Below are 20,494 nucleotides of genomic sequence, written 5' to 3' on the forward strand. Positions count from 1 at the left end.
GTTCACAGAAACAAATATACCAATACTATAGCAAATAAAAATCAATCTGAAAACGTATTCGTTTCGTAACGAAAAAAATCAATTTAAAGATCAAAATATAAATTTACCAAACGAAAACCCCATAAGATTCGATGGCTCCCTTTCGAATCGCTTCGTAATGCTCAGTTATGAAATTCAAATCGAATATTTTTAATATAAAAATACACAAGTATGAGATGACTTTAATCCATGGGAATGTTTTACATTCGCCACCTAAGATTACATCATTTTATAATAATAATAAAAGATCGATTTTGTTGATCATGCAGTTAGCATTATCCAAGTAGGTCACTGTGACTTATGTGTACTATTTTTTTATTTTTAAATCAATACAAATGTTTTTTATCGTTGACAACATAATGAAACGAGCTAATTCCCCAACCACAATAAAAACAATATGATATCTGGGCTCCCCACTTACATTGAAAAAGTTGAAGTGCTTTGACATGTCATAACTCAAACAAAATAGTTTAGAGATGGCAAAGTTGGGACAGATTAGAGATGAATCAACAAAAAAACAAGCAGCATTTAAGACAAAAAAAAAACTCTTTGAATGTTTTTCTCATTAAACTACATAAAGGGTAGGATAACTCGTATAGCATAACTCCATAAAGCCTAGATATTGCCATTGTATCTTTCAGATCAGATAGTATTTTGAAAGCATTCAATAGATATCAATTTAACTTACAGAATGAAGAAGAGTTGTAAATAAAAAGTCAATGTGATTAATTTCTACTTGCAAATTTATTCTTTTAAAAAAAATCACATATTTTTTTCCGTTCGATAACTTATTTAAAAACTATAGTATATTTTTTTTTTGTTTCTTATTGTTTAATATAAAAGAGAATCTTAACATACTTAAACAACAAAAAAATAACTAACAAAAAAAAAAATGCAGAAGCTACAATAAGGATGATGGACTTAATTAACAACGAAAAAATAAAAAATAAAACGATATCTTATTCATAGCATAATTTTATTATACACGACTAATAGGTGATAAATTGTGTGAATCTCATTTAAAATTGAAATATGTATTTATTTTCGTTTTTATTATCACTTAAAGTAATTATAAAAACTACAAACAAAAAAAAAACTTATCACGGAAATATTATATTTGACAAAAACAAATACACTTGCATGCTTTAAAAATTTTCTTTCTTTTTTTGTTTGTAATTAAATTTATTTTTGTTTTAACATATTAAATATGTATGACATAATTTATATAATTTTTAATTTTAATATATATATATTAATATTTTAATTAATAATAATAATAATTTGCAATTATTATGAGTTTATAGGAAAATAGGAGGTGTGTCCAGACAAAACTCCGAAACATTATAATTTTTATTTTTCATTTCTTTTCTTATTTTGCATATCTTTCTTTTTGTATTCTTTATAAATTCTGTTCATTTTTTTTTCTGTATAATATGTAATTTTGTTAAACTTTGTTTTTGTTTTGTTTCAATAACACTTACATTATAATCTATGTAGGCATATAAATATTTGTTTTTGTTATTTTCTCTGTTTAATTTATTATGTATTTTTTTTATTATCCTTGGAAATAATTAGGATTCTTCTTTTTATTTTATTTTATAATATTTTTACAATAAAATAAATAAATCACACTTAATCATCATTTAGGTATATATAATGGATTTTTTAATTTATTTTTGCAAGTTAATAGGAGTTTAAAGTTACCCTTAATTTGTGATATACATACATATATAATTATGTTAATATATTTTTTAAGACCTAATAAGGAAATATTTTAAATGCAAATGATATTAAACACCAGGGGATTTGTTGATTGACATTGTTACAAAATAAAAACGGGTACGAATGATGAGAATTTTAACCTTATTTCATTTCTACATTAATTTAAACAAAAGTTGTTTTTAGATATTTTTTTTTTAATTTACAAGGATTTCAATGATTCGCATAATAAAACTTTTTAAATCTTAATTTGGATCATTCCAATCCATCTCTGTCATGGTGGAGATCGTTATTGCAGCTTACTTTAAAGTGTCTCGTATAGCTAAGTTTAGTGATTTCTTGGAAACAATTTCCTCTTAAGGGTTCCAATACTACCGAACGGGCAACGATATGTCCTCTAGTTTTATGCAGATTAAAAAATAAAGAGAATCGTTTCATTTTTTACGACCTTTTTGAAGAATCAACCCAAGTCTGAGGGAACAAAAAAAAAAATTAAGTCGACTCTATGGATAGACATAGATTTAGGCGTATCATGACCTGAGAATGGCTAGAAAAATGTTGGCGAATCAATTTTTTTGGGGCTTTTATAAGCGATTTATTGTTTTAAAAATGATGTTGGCACATTATTTGACTGCATAACAAAGCGATAGTTCAAGTTTTATAAAAGAAATACTTCTACAAGTGTTTCCCAAATTGTTCGATTTCAGTACAACTTTCGACTCGCGCTATTAAATACGTTCTTGGTGCACACAGTGCATTTAAAAAAGTTCATAACATGAGTAGAAAGGCAGTTGGTACAGATTATTAACGTTATCTAGACTCTGGTTTTCGTTGAAACCTAGGTAAAACAACTTATATGTCGTATGTGGATTTCATTTCATTTCAACATTATTTAATTTACAAAACCACTGAATTCAAGATTTAAAATATTTGAAATAATTTACAAGTCTACAAGTGTTTTGTTATGATATCAAAATGTTTGGTTTTTATTTTTCAATATAGGTATTCTATCTTGGCCCAATGAAGCATTATGAGACACAGTTATTCAGTCAAAGAAAATAAACTCAAAACTTTTTAAACAAAAAAAAAAAAAATTGCAAATGAGAATACATGAATAGTGAAATGAATGAGTATGAAATGCGAGCATGTTGAAGATGAGGTAATTGGATGTTTTTTTGTTTTAATTATCTTAATAAAAATTAAAGTTAAAAATGTTACATATTTAAAGGAAAAAAAAGAAATCTATTTCAAATGGCTTTAATATACATTTATCTAAAATTTTCCTTTCATTGTAACTTTTGTATGAACTTATTAATGAAATACTACATAGAACTTAAAATGACAAGAATATTTTTTTATAGAATAAACAAATGGCTAAGAACTAAAATAATTCAACAGTTCAAACTAAAAACAAACAAACAATAAAAATAATAGTTAGTTAAACAATCGAAAAAAATAAAAAGAGGAATTTTTCAGTCTTTTATTGAAATGAAGTCTTGAATAATGTTGATGCAGTTTCCGTTTTTATTTTTTTGTTTTGTTTTAGTTTTTTTTTGTTTTCTATGTTTTATGTTTTTTGTTTTTTTTTTTTTTTAGTCAGGCAAGACTATAAGATGTTGACAGATGGCAGTGTGTGTTTTTTTGTTTTTATTTTTTGGTATTTATGGTTAAATAATGAAAAATATAACAATAATAATGGAATGATATGAGTATAGGTAAGTTTTATTCTGTGTTTCATTAATGCTATTTTCACTAAGGACACTTTCTAAGAAAATGTCTTAAACATTCATTCTGAAAAAATTCTTTTCGTGACAGTTCCTACTCGAATTCATTGGTATACCAAGAGAAAAGTTATTTGGTGAATTTCCAAAATAGATTCTTCGACACTTTCAATTAATAAATCAATTTTCTTTGCTTGATTTGATATTTTGTTTAGGCACACAGAATAGTCGATTCGTAGCGAGTCGCTTAAGCATTTAATTGCTAACGTTATATAAGAATAGAGACATTGCCGTATTGAATTAGAATTATATGGAATTAAATTTGCAGGTTTTTGCCTGTTGTTGGAAAGACTTATCTTTTTTTTTAAATCAAATATTACTATTGTAGTTTTAATATGGTTTGATTGATTTCAGTAATTCATTGGTACATATGTATAGTATGCATATTGTTGGGTAGAAAAAAAGTGTACTTCTGGATTTGTTTCATTTTGAAAAAACGCGATGTTTTTATATTCAAAATAAGGACAAATCTAAAAATAAAAGTTGACCCTATCGATTAGCTTTGCAACAAAAAACAACTCCTCGTTTCTACTTTTGAAAATTTGGTTTTGTATTCAAATAGGAAACAAAAATCCTTCTTCTAAAAACTTGAAAAAAACATTTGTTAAGTTTTGAAAAAACGCTCCTCAATTGTGCCCTTTTAGTTTGAAAATACATATTTATCATTTTATCTGTTTTGTCTGAGAATTATAATGGTCTAATGTGACCTTTGAAAATTTGACAACTTTTTCTGTACCGTAAGCCAATCTATGTTTTTATCGTATGCTAAGCTCAATAGTCTCACTAACTACAAAGTTTGAGCTTAACATTCATTTTATTGTGTGAGTCATGTAATTCCCCATAGTTTATAGTAAAATTTAAAGAATTTATATATAATATTTTTAAAATTTACACAAAATAAGAAAGGATTAATTATTATTATAAGGTTTATATTATGTTATATATATTTTTGTTTTTTTTTTTTACTTCATAGACCTGAGTGGGAAATTGAATTCTTTAAAATAAAAAAAATTCTATAAAATTAGTTATTAAAAAAGGATAGTGTAGATACAAGATACAAAAGAATTATATTAAATTTCTTGTTAAAAAGAAATACAAGATATTTTGCATTTATTTTTTTTTACAAAGGATAAAGGATAATTTGTTTTTTGTTTATCATATTTTATGTTTTGGTCTTAAATTAAATTTCAAATTAAAAATTAAAAAAAACTTACAATCTACTTAAAAGTCAAATAGTTCAGGATGCTATGTTTACTCTGCTTAAGTAACTAAAAACTATGTATATAATATATTATTATAAAATTATGCATATTTTTTTTTTTTGTGTATATAAATATTTTTTTTTTGTTTTAAATCTTTAAGATCTAAATAAATTAATTTTTAAAAATTACACTCATGTATAATAATTATAAATGTGTGTGTGTGTGTGTAGAATTTTTACACAATTATATGTATGTTTTTTTTTTTCTTTCTTTCATAATGCTCTCTCAATTTTTTCTTAAGAATAGAATTTTATGTGTTTTTTTTTTTAATATTAATATATGTACAATCCATTTACATTTTGTTTTGTTTCTTTTTAATAAAAAAAATTATATACCTGAATGATGAAAGTTTTAAACTTTCTCCTCGGCACTTATATTTGCGAGTGTTTTCTTAATTCGTAACGCTGTTAGACGCGCCGCTGGATTTGGATACCAGCATTCTTTCATTACTTTTGCCATGCTGTGTAGCACTTCGGATGCATGCCATCGATTTGGAATGTTTGGACGCATTTTATCCGTACAAACAACCTAAAAAAACATAAATCAGTATTTCTTTGACCAATTCAATTATTAGAAGTTTTACTTTTTTCATTTCATCGATGCTGGGATCTGGTTGAACAACATCATAATACGGCAATTGATATTCATCATATATCATACCGATATTACATCGTCTGCCTACTTCCCACAGTATCAGTCCAAAGGCATACACATCGGCACGTTTGAACGAGTCGAAATGTTGCGAATTAATACTATCGTCTAGCACTTCTGGTGCCATGTATCGCTTGGTGCCAACTCGATGATTCGATGGAATATCTACCGAATCATCTTTGTCAACATGTCGAACGGCTAATCCCAAATCGCCAATAGCACAAGTCAAATTTGTTTTAACCAAAATATTCTTTGATTTTAAATCACGATGAGCAATGGCAGGCTTGCCGCGTGTACCAACAATATCCATGTGTAAGTGAGCCAGACCAGTGGCTATGGATAAGGCCATGCCAAGCATAGTTTTGGTATCAACCGTGTGTGAGGTTAGATAATCGAAAAGGGAACCATTCTCATGGTAATCTGTAACTAACCATAGTTGAGTCCATGTACCGTTATCTAGAATAAATTAAAGTTAGTTTCATCAATTCAGTAGAGTAGAAGAAACTCACCTTTATTATCGGCAGCAATAAATCCTAAAATATTTTTATGTCTTAACATAACAGTCTGATAAATCTCTGCTTCTCGAAACCATGAGCATTCTTCTCGGCTGGAGAATATTTTCACAGCAACATTCTCGCCACGCCAACGACCACGCCACACCTCGCCGAATCGACCCTTGCCAATTACACAATGCAGTTGAATTTGTCTGGCTATTGAACGCTGTACCAGCAGCGGAAGACCGGCTAGAAACATAGTTAGTAAATATAAAAATCGTTTCTTTTTGAAAAAAAAAAAAAAAACTTACCAGAACCAGATCCTGATGTTGTCATCTCAATAATATCCTGAATTGTGGTTCCATTTAATATTGGATCATAAACAGAGTCTTCAACGGCAAATGGTCGACCACTGGCAGATCGTTTTCGTTTTTGATAAACGCACCAAGTTAAGAAAATCGACAGGCAAGCTAATAGCGTAGCTCCAAAAATCACAAACACTAATTGCCATGTGCTTATGGTTGGTTCAGGAATAACTTCTAAACGAAATGTTTCATAAATATATATTTTCTTTTTTTAATGTTTTTAATTTGTTAAAAATAAAATGGTACACAAAATAAGAAGAAGCATAACTAAAAGTGTGCAGGAAAATAAAAGAAGCATGCATTTACAGAAAATAAAAAAAAAAAACGAAAATAAAACAAAAGCATTTGAGTGAGTTGTTTGTTATGGTTATTTTTTTTTTTTCAACATGCGTATTAATAAAAGCGTGCAAAGATTAGTAAAAAAAACAATGTTAAACACTTAAAACAACATTTACATTGAATTTATTCAATTTTTATATTTACACTTCATTCATAAAACAGAATTATTTCTTACTTATATAAAGTAAATATTGAAGTTGATAATTCGTTGGATTCGTAACAAACCTTCGATTACGATAAACCTAAGCTACTTTTGAAATTCACAACACTTGTCGACAAAAAAATAAGTCGGGAGCAAGAACTTTTTTAAGTGATTTTAATTGACTTTAGTGTGTTGAATTCAAAACTGTTTACAGATTTATTCAATCACGTCTAGTTTTTGAGCTCATCATTATTTTCGCTATAAACTCCCAAAAACTAATTTTCAGTTAAGTTCTTTTTGATGTTTAGTCAAAAATATGTACTTTTTCGTAATATGTTGCTTTCTTTAGGTACAAATCAGAAGATGCAAACTGGAATTTTGTTCAAAAAAACATTCTTTACTTTAAAAAAAATAAGCAAGATTTTGAGATATTTATCATAAATTTCTTTTTTCAATATCTCTTAGAAAAAAAACAGTTTTGGTAAAAATAAATAAGTTAAGGATGTTTTGATATGGCGTTTTGAGATTGCAAAAAAAAAAAAATACTTAACGGTGATGTAATTCGACGTCAAATGACGAGTTTTTGACCTGTTTATATTTAAGTATTTCAAAAACGTGACGTGCCAGTGAAGTTTTGACTTCGGACTCAGCACACAAAAATCCTTTAGAAAAGTAGCGTTTGGTTCGAACTCTATTTACGTTGCCGACCAGTGTAATCACTGTCTCGTTTGACACATATCGGAGCTTAAGTGCAGTTGCGCAAACGATAATCTGTCTCGAAGGGCGCTTTATTAATATTTTTGTTGGGTTGTTAGCAACAAGGCCACAAAAAATGTCCATGTTATACACAATTGCCTAGGAAAGGGCTTAAAACTATGGAAAAAAAGAAGAACACTGTAATCGTAAGTTGCAACAAGTATCGATTGTCCAATCCATCTAAAAATTCAAAATTTGCGAATTCTTCAGATTAAAGCTAAAAAAGACAAACAGTTATTTATGGCGCAAAGTCTATAATTTTCATTTTATTTGGAATTACATTTGTTTATATTTATCAAACTTATGGCACAACTGCGTACATACATAAACATTTGGCATTCAAAAAGATTCGTAAGACATTTGAGACAAAATCTCTTTATAAACAGTCAATAAAGTAATACAAAATGCAATCGTTTTTCAACCTCTTCGAATTAGGGTATAAAAAGTTCTTAAAATTGTTGCAATAGAATACACGGGTATTGATATTGGAAACAAAATAGAATCAAACAATTATGGTTTTCTTTTTCATAAGCATACATTAAATATGAGAAAAAGGAAATGGAAACTTTAAGTTTATAGAAGCATATGAAACTGACGATATGAAATTAAGTTCATTTATTTTAACTCATACAACATCTATAATTTTGATATTCTAGTTATATTTTTGGCTGTAAATAAAAAAAGTCAAATTCATATCATAAACTAATAATAACTTAAATAAGAACAGAATTATTCTTATCTTATTATTATTTATATTGCTATCATTTCCTGGCAATAAAACATATCAAAAAATAAATAAAATTAACTAAAAATTGATAAAAATAGAATAGTTATTTATTTTCGTAAGAATTGTACATATAGAGACCCACAAAGAAGAAAACGAGATTATTAATAATGTTTGATTTAAATCGTTAAAGATAATATTTTCTTTGAATTTAAAACCTAGACTTTACACATTTTTTTCAGTTTGTCTGAATATGAATTCTTTTTGTAATCTTGTTATGTGCAATCAAAAATGTTACATATTACAAATGATACTAACAACAATAGGCGTGTTTTTTTTGGCAAAGCTATCCGCAGTAGGATTTCCCAAATATCAACACTGGACAAACATTTATACGCACGCACGTCAAAATCTTATCCGCAGCTTGGTTTAGCTTCTAATCCTACCGGCAGCTGCGTGTTGTTTTTGTAATGCATGTAAACGCCAACTGGGGATTCGGATATCAATGCCAAGAAAACACAGCTTATGTAAACGTCGTATGCTTTCGAGGTTACAAAAATTGTAAATAACGAAACGAGGTATATTTTGGATCTATTTGATTTGAAATTTAAGTACGTTCTTTGGGTAACTTGAAACAAACAAATAAAAACTAAAAAAAGGGTTTCAAATGGTCACAAAGCGAAATTTATAACATTAACGAACAAATCAAAATGGATATTGATTTTGGTTATCTTTTCCTTGAAAAAAAAAAAAAATACTAAAGAGAACCTTTCAAACTAAATATTTGTTTATAATTGGAATTTTATTTTGTTTACCACATTTTCTTCAGTCAGCTAGAGGCTATGCTTATATATTTTTGTGCTTGTGGAAAGCTACTGAAAAAAAAACCCGAAGCATTATTTTTCATTCAAAAGTTTCTAGAAACCCTAGTAGGTCAATTTTTTCCCATTCATGCTTCCTTTTCATTTAAAAAAAAAAAACAACTCCAATGTGTGTCGACCTAAAAAAAAGGAGAATAAACAACAACCTGTTCCCAGACAAAAGTATTGATTTAAAAATGAACAAAACAAATAAGTAACCCGTTCATAAACCATATCAAAGGAGGAAGTCATCATATCTCCATAGTCAAACGAAATTTATAAAAAGAAAAAACCCTTTCTTTGGGTTATCGCCTCTATCAAGCCTTAAAGTTTAAAAATATTTATAAAAGAAAAAACATCATTTATTACATTAATACATTTTATAGAATAAAGAATAATGTCAAAAGGTTAACGCGCGTTTAAGTAACAAAAAAAAAATTATATCTTATAGAAACATTCAAATGAAACACAAACATGTATACAATACATACACAAATATAAAATTATATGTTTGATAGATGAACCTGCTCCTTTTATCCATCCACAGGAGAATAACCGCACGAGCATTTTTAAAAAAAAAATTAAAAAGAAAAAAAAACATACGATACCATAGAAGGACAAATGATAAAACAGACTAGACAACACGGCGACGAAGATGAAGTTTTTTGTATCTTTTGATAATATTCCTCGAGATTTATATATTTGTTGGTCTGGTGTGAAAAGGGCCAATGATGCAAAAAATCTGTTTATGTTTTGTATTTAAACAGCTTTACTTTTTTGTTTGTGATGTACACTACGCGTCACTTCATTGAGGTTACATTTTTTTTTTCTTTGAAAAATCCTTAATTAAAAAATTAATTTTTTCATGATTTGGGTAGGTACCTCTTATAAAATCGTATTTTGTACGATGATATTGTCCACAAATTTGCTTAAGATAAAATTAGCCACATCTTAAAAAATTTCAACCTCAATTAAGTGATTTGTAGTGTAAAAATTTTGATAAAAAGACATTTAATGTAAAACATTTAACATAGAGAGTATGTTTATCTTTTTTTTAAATTTTTGTTCTTATCTCTTATCCATCCAGTGCTCACCTGGTATTGCTCCTTTTAAATTGACTCTTGTATTGCAATAATCATTATCACAACATTCGATTAAAAAGGCTGAATTGCTTTCATGGCACCACGCCGGATTTAAGAGGTTTTCTGAGGGTAGACATCTATGGTTATGTAGAAGAGCAATTTTTTAACTAATTTTAATTCAATTAATTTTTAGGGAAAAAAAAATAATATGTACAATTGGTTATTCGAAATAATTATTGTACCCAATTTTGATGTCGAGATTATTTGGTTTCAAAATTTATACTATTTAGCCACAAAATTGTAAATTGATTTTTTGTAAGGTATTTTTAGTTAATTATTTTGTTAGTAAAATATAGAAAAAAAAAATAATACATTTAAAACAACATTTAACATAAGGATCATTAGTTAAATAAGGAAATTCATTTTGAAAGTAAAACTTCAAACTTTCTGAATAAGTATAGAAAAGACATTAGGATATAACTTTCGGCTAGCTATTACATGGATTATAAGTTTTTTTTTTACTCCTTGCCTCTAAAGATGAAATATTGAGTTGACTTATGACGATTTTAGCTAGAGGGTAAAAACTGTAAAAAATACTACTTAAGTGGCCTTTGTAAGAACTTGGAGAAAAATCTTGAAAATTTTACATGGTCTCCTTAAATATTTTTGTCAGGCAATGATCGAAGTGAAAAGGTTTTTTATTACGCTAAATTATTAACAGACAAAGACGGTAACGGAGAAGACTTGTACGCGCCGTTACCGCTTTATCTGTGAATAATTTGACTACGTTTTATTAGTTTTTCCGTGAAACTTCTAGAAAATCAACTTTATCATGAGCCTTTAAAACCTACCAAGTTTTAAGAAAAAAAAATTGCTTCTTCAACGAGACAAACTGGAAACAAAGTCAATATGTCTTCTCCGTTACTTTGGAATGGTCGAGAAGCACTTTTTTTCAGAAAATTAACTTCAATTTGCAAAGAAAACTATTTTTGTATATTTTACGACCAGTATTGTCAAATTTTCAAATATACCAATTCTACGACCTTTGGAAGAAGTTCTAAAAATTATTCTGCTCAATAATATTAATGGTAATGTTAGCTGCACTCTGAAAAGAGAAAAAACTTTCCTAAAGAAGCAGATTTCAAAGAGTTTTAAAAATATACCTGAAAAAATTTATTGAAATAAGTCTTAAAATCTAGGTAAAGCTTAAAATTCTCAATAATTAAAAATGTTGCTTTCAAGTTACACTTCACCACAAACTACACCAAAACTCAATAAATGAATTAATAAAAAAAAAACTACTTAGGCAATATTGGTTTTAACAAAAAAAAAATACTAAAATTTTTCAGGCAACTTTAATTCTAAAAAAATAATACATATGCCATAACCATAGTAGAAAAATAGATAGAATAAATAATTATTTTAGTTTAAAGCTCATGCAGCTTGTCTACATTACTTAAAGTTTTATAAGTGAAATCGAGTGCCTTAAAAAGTTGGTTCTAAAGCTTTAAAAATCGTTCCAAGAAAAAAAGTGTAAAGAAAAAAATATTAATATTGTGTTATAAAATATAATTAAATTGTGCACTACAAGTGTATTGGTAATTAAATGAAAATATAAACAAAGTTTTACAAAAAAAAAAATAAAAGTTGTGTGCGCTAATTATAGTGTCGCAGGGAAAGAAATTATCTAAAAACAAATGTGTGTATAAAAAAGTTTTTAACTGTTTTTTTTTTTAGTAGCAATAAATTGAAGTAAATGCAATTGCTAACCTATACCAATGAATTCCCTTTTAAAAATTTCATCCTGATTGCAGAAGTCTGTATCACAACACTTGATCCTATAGACATTCTCTTTCTCCTTATTGGACAGGCATTCAATGGGTGCTCTTTCTAGATCATATTTTTTTGGAAGGCACCTGCTTGATAGAATTTTTATTTTCAAGTTTAGAATTTCATAACTTATGTTTTGTTTTTTTATGCAATAAGCTTGGATGATGATAAATGAAAAATTGCATAAAGAGATTATTTCATGTAGAAATGTCTCTAACTGCGATGATTCCACAGATCATCAATCCATAAAATACATTCTAGTGTCTTAAATTTAGTGTTAGTTTCTTTTAAAAAAATGGAAGCAAATACTTCTTTGTTCCTTTTTAAATATTTTTTGTTCTTAATGGGATCACACCAAAAATCTGAGTTATTCAAACAAAAGACAGGAAAAAAAAACTCAAACGCGCCAACTGGGAGGAAAAGCTTGGTGCAAAACAATATTTTTTTGGTTTAATCGATTATATTTTTATGGTTTTATGTGATTTTTTATTTTAGATTTTTGTTTAGTAGGGAATTTGGCAGTGGTCAGTCAATGATCATCTTGTAAAAAAAAACAAACGTAGTTAGGAGGCGATAGACGAGCTTCTTTAAGTCTCTTTCAGCGTGTTTACAAATTTTTATTTTTTTCTTGTTGCTGTTTTATGTTGACCCACCTTCATCGACACCTTGTTGTGGATTTTCTGGGTAATATTTTATAGCTGGCTTTAAATCTATATTGCAAAAATCTCTGTTGCCACAACAGGCATGACCACCTCTTCTAGCAGCCGGTCGAGCTGTTGGGCCACCATTTTTACCGTCGTTGCACCATATGAAATGACCAGGTGGAAAACTTTGCGACATATCTAGACATCTAAGTGGTGTTTATATTTTTTTGTTTTTTATTTCAATTTCATTTAATTATATTTTAATTTTTTGTTCGAAGCAGTAAAGATTAAAGTAAAGAAATGTATGTTGATGATTTAGATAGAAAATTTATTTACCTGTAACTAAAAGTGACAGTTCCTTTGCTGAGTTCAACTGAAGTGAAACAAAGTCCATCAGTTTCACAGATATTGTTGCTCTCTTTACAGATGTCGCAGTGGCATTTTAAGATTCCTAAAATAGAAACAGAACAAATAAGTATTAAATCAAAATATAAAAAAATAATGTATAAATTAGGTAGATGTAATTTCGATAGTAGATATTTATTTTTATTTTTTTCATGTTTGAGTTAAAAGCAAGTAAGTAAGGTCCGTTTCATTGAATCTCACGGATTTTTAGGATTAATTATATTATCTAATTGGACCGCAAAAAATATTTCCCAAGATTCAATGGGAATAAGCTATTCTTTTTTAAGGGTGGCTGATGTAGTAAATGTAACTGATTTAGTTGATATAGTTTGGTGAGAAACAGTCCCCAGATATTGTAGTCCTGCTTTAACCCCTACTAGGCTTGTTTCTATTCACACAGTAATAATGCGACTGTGTGGGTTTGTGTCGAGTAAATGAAACACTATGCATTCCAGACTCCAGAGAAATAGGATGGGAAAATAAAAGTTAGATAAAACATAGAAAAATGCTAAATGGAAAGTGAATTTATATGATATATTACATTTTGAATGCTTAGAATTCACGTCCACTTTTCCTCGATATATTAACAAAAAGACACAGAAGAATCAAAAAAAAAAATTGTAAGTTTCGGAGGAAAATGGGTAAGTCAGCACTAGCATACGATGAAGAAAATTGGAATGGCAGTAGGATAAGGTGATGAACATGGTAGCAGAAATAACAAATCTTGATCGAATAAAAAGCATAAATAGGTTTTACTTTGAAAATGGGACATAAGTGCCGAATAAAGTAAAAACTATTTTATATACATATTTTTACTATAAATGTTCATATAGGAACTAAGTAATCCATAACATTATTTTTTGGTGCTATGAAATACCGCCCAAGTGAAATAAGGGTCTTTCGAAAATTGGTATAATTTTAATTTTCAAAAGAGAAATAAAGCCATTTTTCAACATTTAGCTTTATTTCTCTTTCACGTCAATTCATTTTCAGAAAAAAAAAATGTGCCTCGTTTCGGTTTATTAAAGCGAAATAATAACAATATGATTTTTATATCCTTACATTGGAGTTGGTACTACGAAAAAAAAAATCGTGAGAAACAATATCGGTTCTATTATTTTGTCAGCTGTAGTCTCTAATAGTCTCTATAGATGTATTTATGCAAAAAAAAAAAAATACGGGGGACAATTTTTTTCGGGACTAATGTCTCAGTAAGGTGGGACATAATTCCCGAATTCGATTTGGGACTTATGACCTAATAAAGTGGGACATTAGTCCCGAAAAAAAAATTCGGGACTTTTGTCCCTGCGCCGTTGAAAATATTCAAGCTTGATTGACATTGAAATGGAAGTTGAATTCAAAAATGACATTTCACTGACATTCAACATCAACAATAACACATCTACACTCAACTGAGGGTGTGGACGAGTAGCATGCTGCTCAATAACTAAAAAAAACACTGTTGATCAACATAATGTCGACGCAGCTTACGAATTCAGTTCAACAACAAACGAGGTTTTTAAATTAATTTTGCAATGCCAGAGTTGTTAAGTCCTTCTTTCAAATAAGAGAAAAAGATTACTAAATTATAAGAAGGAAGATCGAAGAGCAGGAAACAAGAAGAAGTCTGCTATTGTTAAAATGAGAGATAAAAAGTTGTCTGAGAATCTGAAAATAACTGTTGTTTAATCTACTAAACATCGAAACCTGCCAATCAGATATTAAACAGTAAAAAATGTTTATTGTTATGAAAAATTTTTCAAAATATGTATCTATTTACCCACTTAAAAAAAATCAGAGCAGAGGCAATCAACATCAAATAGTTTAAAACTAATGGTACAAATGACCTACATCTGGGGTGTAGTAAGCCGTATCGGATCAGTCAATGAGGAATCAAATGCAGGGGATATGAAAAAAGTTGGATGCAGCAATGAAGAGGGGTTTGTTCTTAGTATAAATCTCACTTTGCGTATTAATTTGACTTGAGGGGCGTTGAAAAACGAGTAGGTCTTAATATTTCGAGAACGACTTATCGCACAGAAAATTAAATATCCATTTTCTTTTCAATGGGTCACATGCATAAAAAAATAGTAAATGCTTTTACTTGACAAATTGTAAAGTGTGAACGTTTTTTAGCCACATTTTATGCATATCAAACATAGGGTGTTTTCATAAACGTCTGCCTAACTTAGGCCTGCGTTAGTCGTGTTCATAAAGTCAGATCTGCGATCGGACTAACTTAGTCCAACTGCAGTTCTGCTGTTCATAAACGTCAGTATGTCGTCAACATCGGGCAGATTGCGCAGCCAAAATTTTATTGCTGCAGAACTCAAGAAATTTATTTGACTCTTGATTCGATTTTTTTTTTGTTAATAAATTTAAATATTGTTAAAAAAATTAAAAGCAAACATATTAATTAGGGTGGTGCAAAAAATGTTTCTTTTTTCATTTTTCGAAAAATTTAAATTTAAATGACACAAAATTTCGAAATCGTGTTTTTTGAGATAATGAGTTTATTATTAATTTTTTTTCGTATTAGGGTGGCTCTAAAAAATGTTATCTTCTACAGTTGCTTGAAGAATTCCAAAAAAATCAACGTGGATATTGTTTTGACCAAATTATCGAAGAAAAAAAAATTTCCATTAGGGTGGTTCAAACTTTTTTTTTTTTAATTAATTACAAAAATTATTTTTCACTGCAGAGAAAGTTTGTAAAACATGGTTTATGAAATATAATGTAAAATTGGGGTAGGTATTTTCGAATTAGGGGGTCAGAAAAATGGTATATTTAACATTTAAGCTTGGAATTCAACCAAATTCAATTTAATTAATTCGGCATGAATTTAATATTACTATAGCAAAAACGCACTTAACAAACTTTCTGTGCACTAAAAATCATTTTTTTTTTTTTCAAACGCATAAAAAAACTTTCTTGAACACCCTAATTAAAAATATTTTTTTTCCATAGATAATTTGTTTTAAATGTTAACTACTCGGTGTTTTTATTATTTTTTTTAAGAAGAAAGTATTTTTTTTTTAGCCACCCTAATGTAACACGGTTTACAAATTTTTCGTGTTATTAAAAACAATATTTTCGGGAACTGAAAAAGAAATATTTTTTTGCTTAAACAAAACTCATTCTTTGGTAATTTTTTTATATTTTTTTTCTGACGTTTATGAACACTCAGTGACTGCTGAAAATTGTACCAACGCAGGCCTGCAAACATTCTGCAGAATTGGTGTGTTCATTAATGCAGCAAAGCAGAAAGACGATTGGACTGACGCAGATTTCCGACGTTTATGAAAACACCCCTAGTTTATACTTATTAATTTCATATTGCTAGTATTTTTTATTTTTTTATACAAACGGGCCATTTTGCATATAAAACCCGAATAGGGGGACTAGTTAAGGACGTGTTGTTTAAGAATAGACGTGCGCATGTTGAATTCAAAATAGTCTAAGTTCGAGTTTACACTCCGCAACATTCGAGTAAGGCATTCATTGGAGCCATAGCATTTACTTTGGGGGACCGATAAAAATAGCAAGGATTTCCCAGAATGCAGGGGTTAGAATTTTAAAAAAATATTAAAGAGTTTGACAGTTTCTAACTCGTCGTTCTTCTAAAGTTTTTTATAATTTATTATAATTTTAACTATATGCCTGTAAGACCTAAGGTCTTTTTAAATGCATACTGCACGGCACTAGTTAGAAGGAATAGAATGATAGGAAATAAAAGTTATCAAATTAATTATTTTCAGGCGATCTTGAAAGGGAGGAAGAAGTAAAGGGTCTTACAACGGTAGAGAACGAAGACTGAAGGTAAGAAAGTAATGATAGTTCTAACGAACGATGTCGTCGAATTTGTAAATTATGCCGTCGATGTCCATTTTAAAAAAGTGGAAAACATTAAAATTGAAAATACGGTCTTTTGTTTATTCACTCCTTATCTCACACCAAAACACAATCTATTTCCTCTTTCCGTGAAGTTTATTCAAGGGACTTTTTCTTATAAATTCATTTCATTTTTTCCTAATTAAATGCATAAATTGTTATAACTGACTCATTGGGCCGTCTTCCTTTAAACTGGCGTATAAATCTTTTTTGTGTTTTCATGATTTAAAGGGAAATAATGTGTTTATGGGTCCTTTGCACTTAAGTAACTACTATTTTCCCAAACATCAATCAAATAATGAATTCACAACGCCTGAATCCAATTCTAATTGGATCACCGAGCTAGTTTGCATGTGGCTATTCAAATATTCCTTTGTTTCCTAAGTTACTCTGGCGTTTTTGTTTTAACTAAATAAAATTAAAAACAAAAATAAAATAATTTAAGTTTTTGGGAATTACCGTTTCATATAATTTTACAAAAAATAAAGCTAACTTTTTTTTTTCTTAAAATCTACCAACACATGCCAGTTGTTGTGTTCCCAACGGCAAGTTTCAATTTTATAATCATTTTGTATTACATCTTGTTTACATCTTCATACCCGCCCCTTCCCTATCACCTCTCTCTATCTATCTGCACCTGTTATCAGATAAATTAGTTTACAATATTTTTGAGTAAACAATGCAAATCCAAACTCAGGCTCTGCTTGTTTGCAATAACAAAACTTTCTTATCTCGAATAAAAATGTTTTTGTTTATTCAAAAAAAAACACTTAACAATTTTTATGTTCACGGTCAATATTGAGGGGTAAAGAGAGGGGAGGAAGGGTAACTATTTTATAATTCAGTGATAGATTGTTATCCCAGGTTACAATGCACTTTGAAGTGGATTGGATTTTTTTTTTTTAACTAAAAAAGGTGTGTTAAAGGAAAAAATAAAAACAACAACTTGATACTTACTATCTTTCTTCTTGCCATAACTGGAGAGCATTGGCAACGTTTGAATTGGTTGTTCGCTTCCATTGTTACTATCAGCCGTGTATCTGGATTTGGGTGTTGTTGTTGCAATTGTTATTGCAGCTGATCTCTCACGAACACCACTCGATTTTGTTGGTGGAATAACCACCACCAAACTTGTGGGGGCATTTGTTGTTGTTGTTGTTTGTATTGTTATTGTTGTTGACGATATATTTTTGTAACTGCTGCCGATAGTGAAATTATTGCTGATAGTGGAACTAACTCCAGACAGAGGAGTTGCTACTATTTCACTAGAATTTGATGATGTCGCTGTAACTGTTGTTGTTGTTGTAGATCTTGGATAGCCTACATTTAAAACAACAAAAAAAAGTTTGGTTAGGTTAGGGAAGAGTGGAATTGAGATTCTTTGAGTTAACCCACCAAAAACATTAGGAAGCTGTTGGAGAGCAAAAACAGCAACAAACAAACGAATCAAAGTGTTGACCATTGCAAATGTTGATGGTCTTTGATTTGATATTCTTTTGGAATGCATTTTTATTCGACTCTTCTTTCTAAATAACCTAATCGTGGAGGAAGAAGGAGACGATGACGGCGGTGATTGGGAGACACACAAAACCACGATAGAAGAGAAAAAAATCAAATTACGTTTCCTTTGCTCGTGATTATTTTTTGAAACAATCAATAAATTGTTGTATTTTTACTTTGAATTCAATCACATTTGGATTTATAGTCATTTTATTTAGTTGTTAAATATTTGATTTTTTATTAAAATCAAAATAATCGAACAGGAGAACAGAAAAAATTAAAAATGGCAAAAATAAAAAATTCTGCCAATAAGGATTTTTTGTTTTTTTTTTTTTTTTTTTTTGTGGGGATGTTGTTTGTGGCGATTTATCACGTGAGATTTTGTTTAAATTTCTTATAATAAAGACATTGTTATTGTTTAATAATTGAATTTTAAGTTTTTGTTGTTTGTTTTTAATTAGATTTTGGAATTAAAATTGGTTTTTGTTAATCACTGAAATTGGAGAAAAACACAATTTTTTTAATGAGAAAAAAAGAACAACCGTCCATCAGCAACCAAATAATTCGCCATTTTCTTTTTTGTGACACCGACAAGTGAGACAGATAGAGAGAAAGAGAGTGAGATAGAAAAACAAATGACATTTCTAGTTGGTGATTTTGGGGTGAGTGTACATCGTTATGAAAGTATTTTGTTCAACAACAAAAAACTTGCTGCAAGTAAAAGCCCTGTTCCATTGGAGGTGGTAGTTTACTCGTGAGTAGAAATCTAGTACAACAACTACACATTCCTATTCCTATCTCCTCGAGTAGAAGATCATGTGTTAATTCTAGTACTAGATCTACTCATGAGTAAACTACCACCTACAATGGAACGGGGCAAAAATTGATTTCAAATCATGCAAAAGCCTAAACTACACTAGCTCAAAAAGTGAAAAAGTACAAAAGTGAAAATTTTCAAATGCATTTTTGTATAGTTTTTCGGGATGAAAAATTAAAACAAATGACGCAAAAAGCTTTTTTTTGGTCTAAAAACAATTTGTATACTCTATATCACATAACAAATGAACTAGTCAAAAAGTGGTGTGTGTATAGTTAAGCCATTAGTTAAGCCTTTAGTGGCCTATAAAAGAATCTTAAAGGTTGTTTAACGTTAAACAACCTCTAAATAGCTTTTAAGTACAAAATGTGTATTTATAAAAAACTTACACATTTCCCAACTAACATTTTTCAGCATCGGTTAAGGTATTGCAAAAGCTACATTTCAGCTTCTTTTAAACTTTAGTAAGGTTGTTGGGCATGGAAAAAGGAGAACATTATACATGTTTGACCCTCTATTAGGATCTTAAACGAAGCCTTACCGAAGCTCTACTGAAGCTTTGAAATTTTACAGATAGCTTCGGAAGAGCTCGTATAGCTTTTTAATACATCGAAATTAAAAAAAAAAAACTACAAAAACAAAAAAGAATTCTTTTTTAACAGGTTTTTATTTGATTTTAAATCATGAATTTTATCCTTTGATCTGAAATTATATAAATATTTTCCCTTTGTTTTAAGTATATCTATTGATAATAATTTTAAAAGTATGTAATTTTTTTACCACACCCAGGAATCGAACTTCATATCTGCTGTGTGGCAGTCCGCCACTCTACCCACTCGGCCATCCTAGTATATTCATTAATGAAGTCAAAAAACTTAATCAGTTCAAATAGCAGAAATGTCAAAATAAAAAAATGTCCGAGCTAAATAATTCAATGTCAAAACCAAAAAGTGTCCCAGCTAGATTATTCAATATCAAAACCAACAATCAAATACTAAACTTGGTTATTTCTGTAAAGCTTGTATAAATTTATTAAGTAGGCTTTTCAGAAAACAAGCTTTTTTCGTTTAAGTTTCTTTAACAGTATTTTAACACTTTATCAGAAGTTGTTAAACAAGTTTGAACTTCTATAAGCAATTAAATTCTGAAGCACGCTCAATACAAGCTGTATAAAAAGTAGTATCTGCGAAGTC

At 28.9% G+C, this 20,494-nt stretch overlaps 1 protein-coding gene across 6 annotated transcripts; it reads right to left on the bottom strand.

Moving 5' to 3' along the window:
• Window positions 1-764: 764 nt before the first annotated feature.
• LOC129921007 (TGF-beta receptor type-1) lies at window positions 765-19,071 on the bottom strand. 6 transcript variants are annotated; one of them, XM_056002608.1, is made up of 8 exons: window positions 18,380-19,071; window positions 17,942-18,304; window positions 13,025-13,139; window positions 10,227-10,351; window positions 6,258-6,482; window positions 5,962-6,195; window positions 5,385-5,908; window positions 765-5,329 (listed from the first exon to the last, which is right to left on the bottom strand). In XM_056002608.1, exons 1-8 carry the CDS (start codon window positions 18,489-18,491, stop codon window positions 5,153-5,155), a joined length of 1,875 nt encoding a protein of 624 aa, XP_055858583.1. In that variant the 5' UTR covers window positions 18,492-19,071; the 3' UTR covers window positions 765-5,152. The 6 variants fall into 6 exon arrangements, with proteins under 6 accessions (XP_055858583.1, XP_055858582.1, XP_055858580.1 ...); XM_056002607.1 differs by having other exon boundaries at window positions 6,258-6,485; XM_056002605.1 differs by lacking the exon at window positions 10,227-10,351 and adding an exon at window positions 11,985-12,133.
• Between the last annotated feature and the right edge of the window lie 1,423 nt (window positions 19,072-20,494).

The sequence above is a fragment of the Episyrphus balteatus genome, chromosome 1 (assembly GCF_945859705.1).
Source record: "Episyrphus balteatus chromosome 1, idEpiBalt1.1, whole genome shotgun sequence".
NCBI classification, from domain to species: Eukaryota; Metazoa; Arthropoda; class Insecta; order Diptera; family Syrphidae; genus Episyrphus; species Episyrphus balteatus.

Excerpts from the sequence above, each read along its gene's own strand:
- LOC129921007 (XM_056002603.1), bottom strand. The coding sequence starts at position 18,491 with ATGCATTCCAAAAGAATATCAAATCAAAGACCATCAACATTTGCAATG. Across the intron at positions 18,305-18,379 it reads ACAGCTTCCTAATGTTTTTG|GCTATCCAAGATCTACAACA; the intron begins GTGGGTTAACTC and ends TTTTAAATGTAG. Across the intron at positions 13,140-17,941 it reads TTATGGCAAGAAGAAAGATA|GAATCTTAAAATGCCACTGC; the intron begins GTAAGTATCAAG and ends TTTCTATTTTAG.